The sequence below is a fragment of the Xiphophorus couchianus genome, chromosome 11 (genome assembly GCF_001444195.1).
Source record: "Xiphophorus couchianus chromosome 11, X_couchianus-1.0, whole genome shotgun sequence".
In the NCBI taxonomy this organism is placed as follows: Eukaryota; Metazoa; Chordata; class Actinopteri; order Cyprinodontiformes; family Poeciliidae; genus Xiphophorus; species Xiphophorus couchianus.
This window is the reverse complement of record NC_040238.1, coordinates 6613240-6624343: the sequence shown is the minus strand read 5'-3', so window position 1 is coordinate 6624343 and position 11104 is coordinate 6613240. Positions and strand designations below refer to the sequence as shown.

The window sequence follows — 11104 nt, the reverse complement described above, 5'->3', positions numbered from 1 at the left end:
TACAGTTGTACTACATTCCACAATTCCTCTGTACTTCTTGGTTTTGCCTCATGAACAGAATTTTTTATGTCAGCCCACAGGTTTTCCATGGGATTGAGGTCCAGAGATTGGGCTGGCCACTCCATTACTTGAATTCAGTTTGTCTGGAACCATGATTTTGCTACTTGCTGAAACATCCATTTCAAGGGCATGTCCTCTTCAGTATACAGCAACATGACTTCTTCCAGTATTTTGTTGTACTCAAATCAAATACTGATCATAATCTTGCTTAGCAGTTTTACAGCAAATGAACAGACTGAAAAATAAACCAAAAAGAACAAGATATCTATGTAGCACCAGGAGGTTATACATTTTATTGTTTTGCACTCCTAGACACTCAGAGTGCACAAAGAAATCTCTTAAGGAGAAGCCAACGTACCTCTTGTGATTTCTGTCGTGATTCTTTTTAACAAACTAATCATAACAAAAATGCATTTGGGATTTGGCCCCAAACACTCATGTCTAACTATATTTATACCTCTCATCTCACTGAGGCTCATAGAGTTCTTAAGCCAGAATTATGCAGTCTGGATGAAGAACTGTTTGGTATTACAGTTCTTCAAACAGAGCAATGACAGAGTCAACTTTCTTTATGAATACAAAGCATTTAAACACTGTAATAAATCAGTCAAACTCTGGTAGGGACCAATCAGCTTGAAATTTAATCAACATTTTGTCCACTCATACAGCTAGTAAATGTCTTATTTATCCAGTTTCTCTGTTGGATCCAGTTCCAAGAACGTTTTCATGAAAGACTACTACAGGTTTTACCTTATAGTCTCATATCTAAGTTAAGGAATTTCACTAACTGAGATATGGGCTCCAGAGGGAAGAAACATTTATGGACTCCTCAGATTGCTTTAATGCAATATTCCAAACTCTAGAGAACACTGACTGGTAACAAGGTTCTCTCAAACCAAGGCTTCTACACAGTTAAATATTTATCCTAAAATGACAACCTAACTTTTCCTTTTGTGTAGAAATTTTATTTGTCAACAAGATACCTAAAAACTCTGTGGCAATGATAGGACTGATGAACAAGTCTGTGACTAATTCTGTACAACCCGATTTGTATTTTGCACAAGAAAAGACAAATGTTGCACAACCCATTCTGGCACTACCTCAGCCCAGCCTTTGTCAATCAAAGGACTGTTGTTAGAGTCCTGAAAGGAAGTGGTGACCGTTACCATGGCAGAATGCTTGGGGTTGAGATCATGAGTTTGCTCTGATTTAATGGAAAGAGAACCAAAACTAGGAAGTGTTGTTCTGGTGCCAGAATCTTTCAGCTTTCCTTCAGCTGGTAGAGTCTGAGGAAGAGTTTGGTCTGTAGAGCCAGAGGTAATGTCCGACTCCCCATCATTACAAATCAGATCCCTGAGCAAACGTGGATGAGTGCGTCCTGTTGGTAACCCTTTGACCTGTAGATTAGCATCTCCACCCAATCCATTACTGCTTACGGATTCTGTTGTGGAGCGAGTTGTGGTCAGAGCCGATTTATCAGCACATTTGACCCATTTTGACCACAAGACTAAGTCCACCTCAGGTATAACCTTCTCTGACAAACTAACAGAACTATTTCTGACATTAACAAAGCTAAGGTCCTCAATACCAACAGCATTAGATATTGCGCTATGCCCTTCATTATAATTATGTTTTTCCTTGTGGGAGGCACTATAAGCAGCTGGACAACTAACACTGTTACTATGTGGACAACGAGTAGTGATGGCATCTTCAGAAGTGGAAACATTACCAGAAGAACTTTGAGTGCTTGGATTATACTCTATGCTAAAACTATTATTTCCTTGTGTACCTGACGCATCTGAGCTTTTATAGACAATGGCTAAACTAGACACAGAATTTCTCAAATTTAACTCGTCCTCCCCAACCTGAGCAGTTTCATTGTGTGATCTAGCATCATCTGACATGTGTGTTAGAAGCATTTTCAGCTCACTGTCTTCATTTTTCAGGTTCCTGGCTTTTTTCTCAGTCTGCTCCTCTTCTGCCTTTTCCTGTTCCAGGATCACCACCTGTCTCCATTCTTTTCTGCCAGCAACAGACTCTTTATCTTTAAAACCACTTCTGTCTTGTGGAAAAGTCTGACTATCCTCCACATTGTCTTTACTGATCACTTTTTGATCCAAATACTCTCTTTCCTGAGCTTCAAAAGATCTCTGTCTTGCTGTACTCTCCAACTTTTGATCAACGAGCCAGCCTGAACTTCTGACGTGGTTCTTCACAGCTGTGAGAAAGAGGACAACCAAATAAGGTCAAAGATATAGGGTCATGGGTCTCGATCAATAAATGGTAGAGGAATTATGCAATATCATAAATCAGAATTTGCAAACTTACACATGTCTGTGTCGGTGCACACAGAATCACAGCAGGAACACACTGTGGGGGAAGTCAACATTTCTTCCCACCTACATATCAAACAGAAAATTCTGTTCATTAGTATGTTTGTTAAGTATATTTTACTCAGTGAAATATGGTGACAAAATACTTTTTCTGAATTTCATTGTGGAAACAATGAACAGACAACATGTCTGCTGCCATGATGTTGCAGCAGACAGATGAATCAACAGGTCATGTCACAAAAAATGTTCTGCTTGGAAACACTAGAGTCAGAGGTTCACATAAATCTTTCAACACAACTTACAAAATTAAAACAGTAACATGACTCCTAGACAGTTTACTCCAATGGTGAATGGCTTGTACATGTATAGTGATTTATCCCAACACCCTTCACACTACAGTCATTCACACACAGTCATACAGTCATCCTGGTGGCTTGTTTGGGAAGCGAAGCTGTCGTGCACCGGTGCCCTCTGACCAGCAGGCAAGGTGGGTGAAGTGCCCAAGCATACAACAACAGAGGGCTCGAACCAGCAACCCGCCGATTGCAGGCCAAGCTACCACTGTTGCCACCATCGTCTCACCAATTTCCAAACATCAAGACATTATGAAGCCTAGGCTTAAATTCAAATCGGTAGACTCTTTACACTTGCTAGCATCATCAAAACTTTCTAATTGCAGCCAATCTCTCCAGGCTGAATTGATAGTGAAAGGCACAGCTTCAACAGATTCTAAATAATTGGGTTCAGTATTTTTTTTGCCTAGCTTCAGTGTTCAAGAGAAGGCTCAAGAACTTCTGATGTTCAGTACAATACTGTGTTCCCATGCCATACATTAGATCAAGAGACATACTAGAGCAATTTTTAACTATTAGCAAAATTGTCACTGTCAGTATAATAAAAATTTGTAGATTAAATGTAATTTCCTTCAAAGTCACTAACCTGCCAGTAGCCTTGTTGAAGTTACAGGACTTTGCGATGCTTGAAGTGCTCAGACCGACTGACAGTGTACAGTGGAGGTGCTGCACCTGCAGACAATGTGGGTGGAATCAATCAATCAATCAAATTTTATTTGTATAGCACATTTCAGCAGCAAGGCATTTCAAAGTGCTTTACATCATTACAAACACAGAATCACAATGCAATATAGAATCAATCATTAAGTCAAGTTACATCAATAAATTTGTAATTGATTACATTTCAAATACAATTCTAAACAGGTGGGTTTTTAGTTGAGATTTAAAAGAAGTCAGTGTTTCAGCTGTTTTACAGTTTTCTGGAAGTTTGTTCCAAATTTGTGGTGCATAGATGCTGAAAGCTGCTTCTCCTCGTTTGGTTCTGGTTCTGGGGATGCAGAGCAGAACCAGAACCAGAACCTGAGAGGTCTGGAAGGTTGATACAACAACAGCAGATCTTTAATGTATTGTGGTTCTGAGCCGTTCAGTGATTTATAAACTAACAACAGTATTTTAAAGTCTATTCTTTGAGCTACAGGGAGCCAGTGGAGGGACTTTAAAACTGGTGTTATGTGCTCTATCTTCCTGGTTTTAGTGAGAACGCCAGCAGCAGCATTCTGGATCAGCTGCAGCTGTTTGATTGATTTGTTGGACAGACCTGTGAAGACGCTGTTGCAATAATCAATACGACTGAAGATGAACGCATGGATGAGTTTCTCTAGATCTGGCTGAGACATTAGTCCTTTAATCCTGGAAATGTTCTTCAGTTGATAGAAGGCCAACTTTGTAACTGTCTTTATGTGGCTCTGGAGGTTCAGGTCAGAGTCCATCACTACTCCCAGGTTTCTGGCCTGATCTCTAGTTTTTAGTTGTAATAACTGAAGCTGTGCATTGACTCTAGATCGTTCCTCTTTAGGTCCAAAAATAATAACTTCAGTTTTGTTTCTGTTCAGCTGGAGAAAGTTTTGGCACATCCACACATTAATCTGTTCTAAGCATCTGTTCAGTGATTGGATGGGCTCTGAGTCACCTGGTGACATCGTAATGTAGAGCTGTCACCAGGCGTCACAATGAACCTACTCAGGAGAAAAGAAAGCATAGGATTCTCCAAGATCTCTGCTGACTACGCTGCTAGATTCTGTGCAAACATCTACATGTTCCAGATGAGAACAGAAGTCTATGGTACTCATTCAAAGCTTTACAAGTGTAAAAGCATGCTCTTTAGAAATGCAAGTTTAAAGTTTCCAACCATTGATTTCAGAAGGTGTTCCATCAGGAAAAAGGCCATTTTTAATTCCACACGTCTGTGTATACTTAGTGACATTTTCTCCTGCTCCTTTCATTTCCTCAGAATTGACCTGGAGAATCAATACATTAAACAGATTGTGAACCTTACTTGTGAGACTCCTCTAAACAGAAAGGTATCCACTGAGAACTTCACCACACTGCCACCTCCTGACAGGAACTGAGAACTGCTCCCCTCCCTCCTGCTGTCCGTCATGCAACTGCAACGATAAACTAAAATCAGGAAATAGCCAAGCAAATGGCTGTTATGTGTATGTCGGCTGGTTCATACCCGTAATTGGTGATGATATCCACTTTAGGCAAGCTGCTCGGATCTTCAGAACTTGTGGCTTGACAGGAATCAACATAAAGCCTCTCTCCAGCCAACAGAGTTCCCACCTGAGCCAAAAAATAAACTTGCTCTCCCAAATAGAACGTATGACCTGGAGACAGGGGCTCCCACTGGGCTAATACAAACAGAAGACAATTTTCAATTTACAAGTATTTCAGATCATTTGACAGACATATTTCAGCTTAAGTAAACATATTAAATTCGAATTTTTGCTCAGACATGTGAATCTGAAAGCTCAGACATCTATTCACCAAAAGAAAGCAAGCAGAAGCAGTTATTCAATTTAGATGTAATCGTACACATTCCGACCAGCAAAAGGGAACAAAATGATATTTACAAAGAGCTGGCAGAGCTAGACTGGACCACAGGCCCAATAGTGGAACCAATAGGAAGAGTTTTAGCCTGTTCCCATTATCCCACAGGGAGTAAAGAGTTCTCGATATTTCCTCCTATAGGCGCTTCACGTTTTTGCCAGTGAGATACATTTAAAGTTTGGAGACAGACTTTAAATGTACATGTTAGTAATTAACAAAATCTGCAACTTACTTTAAATTCCTTTCAAAATAATCTCAGAAATCAAAAAACTGAAAGTAAAATTCTGAAGATAAAGATACTCACCATTACAGACAGTAAGGCTGAAAGTTAGTTTACTTTTGATGCTCCTCAGAAAAGTTGTGTGTTGGACTTGTGGTCTATAACCAACTTTGTAAGAGTAATGAAACCTGAAGCACAAGAAGATTCATATGATGTCAGAAGGCCAAATGGGAAATAATAAGTAACAAGGTTGTTTAAAAGCAGCTTATTATGCAACAGTCTCTTTAACACATCATAACATGATGTGTACCATGTCCTTGCTTATAACTGTTGTACAAATAAAACTGAGTTCAATTAAAATACTTGTTCTTCATTGAACTGATCTTCATTAATCTTGAACTACTTTGTGGTCTGGAAAAGTGTTTTTCCACTTCTGTTTCCTTAATGTAGCTTTTTAATAGCACAACAAAAATTGTGGATATCAATAATTACCTGTTATAATAGCAGTGGATGGGAAGATTAATTGGAAAAACTCTGATGACATAGCCTTGTGAGGGAGGAGTGTAGTTCAACAGGTAAGAATACACCAGCTGACCACCAGCAACCTGGAAAGAAATTTAAAAAGATCTTAAGATCTTTACACAACGCGTTTTATATCCAGTCAACAAAACAAGCAGGAGAAAATGCCACAGAAGAATAGAGGTTTGTGACATGTGGGGTCTTTGGTTTTGAAGAATTTATAATTGTGTAATATTCCAATATTACTTTGAGTTGAAAACTGGAACAACTAATGTGCTAAAGAAACAAATAATCCTTTTACAAATGGCTAAGAATTCATATCAATGCAACCATAGAATTGCAAGCTGACATGTAGCTCATTTAAGTGTATCTTAGTGTCTTGGGTAAGTAATCTTTAAGTAATCAATAAGTAATCTTTAAGTAATCAATTCAAAGAATGAAACTTGCACATTCATTATGCCAACATTTTAATTTTGTGCTTTAGACTGAAAACAATTTATTAGGCCAAGTGAAAAGGATTTCATGTAAGTTGGTCTATATAATTATGGAAAGAAATGTGGTCAATTTTTCAACAGAAAATCAAAGACAGCCACAACAGTGGCAAGATGGAAAAGGTTACTGCTTAGGAAGCCGTCTGTTCAGAGCCATCCAATCCAAACATGTCAATAAAATGCTTAGTGGAAGAAAAAAGTGTGATTGGAAAGGATGCACAGGCAATAAGCCACCCTTTGTGTAACACAACCTATTCAAGAGTTTGATGGAGTTTTACCAGATGTGTACCGCAGCTGCAGTCAGTGTTTCAATGACTTCTAGAAACGTTTCCAGTACATGAACTAAAATTGGTGCATTCCTTGTTTAAAGCCACTCTTAAACCAGAGACAGCATCAATAGTGTCTAAGAAACAGCTAACAAGCTCTTCAGGTTGTTCTAGAAAAACAAGACTATTATAGAATGCTCCATTAAGATGGAAATCAATGCCCCAGACTGTGCAGCAGAGTGGAGAGGTTTAAAATCCAGGTTACTTTAGGTCCACTACAAAGTTTTTGCAGGATTTGGAGAACAACGTGACCTGCAGGCTGTCCTTTCACCAACTCCAAATTCAGCACTGTGCAGTTTATGCTTCACTCTGCTGACAAATGTTATTTTCAAGCAGGACCTGAAACCTGCCAAATGAACCAGTAGCTGATTTAATGACCATAGTATCACAGGGTCAGCAAACACAAAGTTCATTGAGAGAATTTTGTCTACAATCAGATGTTGCAGTCAGCATTTCAGTCACCTTTTTACTCAAGAATGTTTAGGCTGACTACTTTTTGCTTCAACTTGAGCAAATAATGAAGTAATGCTATTTACTTCATTATATCAAGTACTTTATGTGTACTGAGCCCTCTGCTCTTCACTCAGTCCACCACAGTAGCACCCTCGTTAAATTTGCAGATGACACAGCTGTAGCAGGTCTCATCTCAGCGGGGATGAATCTGCCTGCAGGATCGAGGTGGAGCGACTCAGCGTGGTGCACATTTAATAACTTGATCCTCAACACAGCCAACACTAAGGAGTTCATAGTGGATTTTAGGAGAAGTGAGGGAGACAATCTCAATAACCTAGAAGAAGTAGTCTACTCGGAGCAGATGGGTGTGCAGAGCTGGAAATAGACGGAGAAGTTTCTTTTCTGACAGTCAAAATGAAATCAGTGGAGGTTGGCAAGGTTTACATGTTCAACAGGGTAAGAGGAGCGACTGTTCAGACACGATCTGTGTCCAGCCAAAATCTGTTCTTTGTTGGGGGGGGGGTTGATCTCACCTTTCACTTAAAATGGTCTGTTTGGAAGTTACTTTAAAGATGGTCAAGTCTCAAGGTGAACTTAATATTTAACTTGCTGCAACATTTTCTGTTAATCAGCTTTGAGGACTAGGTACTGTAACTGAATACAGAATCCTAATGTTGGTACGAACAAATGTTTAAGTAGTATGAGCTTTCTGTTTTCATGACTTTCGAGCATGCCCTTACAGTTTTTTTCCCCAAAATATTTTTATTAGAATTTTCTGTTATACAAACATCCAAAAAAAAATAGACAAAAATTAAGTGCAATCCCTCCCCAACCCCATAAAAATAACCTCAGGGCTCACTCTATCTGTACAAAAAGAAAATAAAAATTAAGCTTACATGTCACAGTGTTTGACAAGATGTAGGAAGGGAAATCAAATATCTTTAAAGTCTTGAAGCTTTCCTTTTGTTATACAAGTCAGTTTTTCCGTTGCCATGTTGTTGTTCAATAGCTTGATCCATTCATTTGTCTTTGGTCTTTCTGTGTTCCTCCACTTCAGAGAAATCATGTTTAGCCTGCAAGAGGCAAAGAAGCTTCTTTCTCTTTGTAGTTCCTTTAAAGCCATCAGGAGAAATGTGCAGAAAGCTAAGTTTACTGTCCATTGGAACATCCTGCTCAATCAAACGAGAGATGAACATGATAACCTCCTTCCAGAAAGTTTGAAGCTCCATTGCCACATAAAATGGAAATGAGTACTCTTATCTATATTACCTTTAACATACTGTACACATCAGGAATATTTTAATTGAAATGGTGAAGTTTTACAGCAGTGATATACACGCTAAATAACCATTTGTATTGTAATTTAAACCTTGCGTTAATATTTTGTGTTTGTGATAATAGATAATAGATAATTTTTATGCTGGTAAATATGAGAATATTTTCTTCCAATGCTAAAAGAAAAACATAAAATTTGGAAAACAGGCCTCTACTCTGATGATGGTGAATGGCTATATCCTCTATGGTAGAAAGTGGAGGTTCAGCAGTAGATTTCAGTTAGACAGTAACAAAGCTTCTACTCTATAAGTACTAAAAAAGTGCTTTTGGGGCAGACTGTATTTATTTACCAGTTGGTCAAAGGACATCAAAACTACAGTACTTCACTATAAAGGTCCTTTATTTAAGTCATATTATAAACCCTGTGGTTTATCTTGGACGCCCGTATGGGAGTGATGCCAAACTGATGTGTTTTTGAGAAAAGGATTTTTGGTGTTTTTTAACTTGGTTAAAATTATGTTATGTTTAAAGATCTCTGGTGTTAAATAAATACATTAACAAAATTATATTAGACCTAGTTCATTATTGTGTGTGGAACCTGTTGACAAACTTGAATTTAGTTAATATAGGAAAAAATTGTTGAATTAAAAAACATTTGTTGGTGGAAAGCAAATTTTAGTTGTTAAAATTACATCATTTGCTTATATTTAGTGAACAAATGCAAAATAAGTTCACTAAATGAGCGTTTGCTTTGTCAGACTAACAAAGTGTAGTTAGTTCAACTAATTTCTCTTTTGTCAATCTGAAGTGATTTGATGTAGTTGGGTTAATTCGTTAATTTTATCTTAGATAAACATAAGGTTATAATGTCAGATTGCTATATCGTTTTTGCTTTCACCTGAAATACAATTATGTGGAACCTGTGAAATAAAAAAAATGTTAAAAAACTAGTGTTAGGTCAGAGATGAATTTCTTTGAGTGTAAACAAGGACATGCAGGGTTTGGTGGAATCACTTTCTCTAGTATTTTTCCTCTTTCACAAACATATCAGTTCACAGTAAGATGAACGTTCTAACCTGAACTTGTCCGCCACACTCCAGCAGTCCGTACTGGAAGTACAAGTACCGGGATGTCACTTCGCTCGGCGTGCACGAGCCTATCCGGAACAGGGATGGCACGCTCCAGGCACGCAGCAGGAAGCGGTCCACGCGGACTGAAACTTTCTCTGTGCCGCACCAAGCCTCCACAGCGTGAGCCACCTGATCCGGGATGCTCTTATGTTGCCGCAGCGGGGGGATGAGCAGCCCGGCCAGCCCGGCGGGCAGAGGCCCTCCGTACGGAGCTGGTCGGAACAGCTCCGGTGGAACCAGCGGCATCGATGCGTGCAGGAAAACTGGCAGGCGGTAGGAGGAAGGGATGGGGACGCTGTTCATAGCAGGCATCATCTCTTCTGACGACGTCGGATGCAGAACCGGGCCTCCAAGTGTGACATGAAACAGCCTCCAGAGAAGCCAGAGAAAAGCCGACATGACCAGCCAACGGGAAGAGCAAAGCCGGAGAGGAGTGGAACCCAGCAGGAAAACCCGTGGATGTGATGTCACAGCTCACCTGCCAGCTTCATTATCACACCTGCTGCAGGCTGATTGGCTCTGCTCTACAGAGCTGTCTCCCCTACCTGTTTGGAAGATTTGATTTTCTTCTTCTCGCATTCTATTGGTGGTTGGGAAGAAACGTAAGATTTGATTTTCAATCTGTTTGTTCCCTTTAAATGAATAAACTTTGACTAAGTAATTTATATTTGTAGCAGAGATAGCCTAAATAATAAATTAGAAGGTCTGGGGATGCAAAAGGCTATTTCCTGAAAGCAGAAGTGGATGAAAAATAAAAATCAGGCATTGTCTCAAAATAATCACGGAACCAAGATGTTGATTACTAACCACTAACGTCATGGTGACGTCATGTCTGACAATAATGTAAAGTATTCAAAGTAAGTCATTAAAAAACGCATCTTGACGTTTGGGAAGAAGCCCTAAAACATAAATACCTTCAGTGGCCAGTTCTTCTACAAAGAAGAAGACAAATTACTTAACAGATGAGAAACTAACAGCTCCTCAAACTGACATGTAGCCAAATTTACAGATTTTCCCATTTAATATGAGAATAGCAGCTATAATACGTTTAATCTGTAAGCTACACTGACTCCTGAAATAAACTCCACAGAAGCAACAAGCAAATCTGTTGATTCATCTTTTAACCCAAGTCTGAGAGAGAAGTGAAAAACGCAACCCATGTTCAGTTCTTTCTTTCCGGTCCACGTTAAATCCCCTCTGAGGTCAGTTCCTCTGCGCAGAAATTCAAAATGATGTAAGAATTTTTTCCTGTAATAACTTTCTGCAAAAGACATTCAAAATAAATATCAATTCTTGGGTGTTTTGAGACAACTCATCTTTTTAAAGAGCAACTTCATTAATGTTTTTACAAAGATCTTCAAAACTAGATCTTGAACAAGAAATTTAATCCGCTT

At 39.0% G+C, this 11104-nt stretch overlaps 1 protein-coding gene across 1 annotated transcript; it reads right to left on the bottom strand.

Moving 5' to 3' along the window:
• Positions 1-330: 330 nt before the first annotated feature.
• Positions 331-11046, bottom strand: LOC114152491 (uncharacterized). Its single transcript, XM_028030405.1, has 8 exons — positions 9657-11046; positions 6009-6121; positions 5601-5704; positions 4923-5097; positions 4743-4851; positions 3333-3418; positions 2389-2459; positions 331-2278 (listed from the first exon to the last, which is right to left on the bottom strand). The coding sequence occupies exons 1-8, from the start codon at positions 10107-10109 to the stop codon at positions 1089-1091; spliced, it is 2301 nt and encodes a 766-aa protein (XP_027886206.1). The 5' UTR covers positions 10110-11046; the 3' UTR covers positions 331-1088.
• Between the last annotated feature and the right edge of the window lie 58 nt (positions 11047-11104).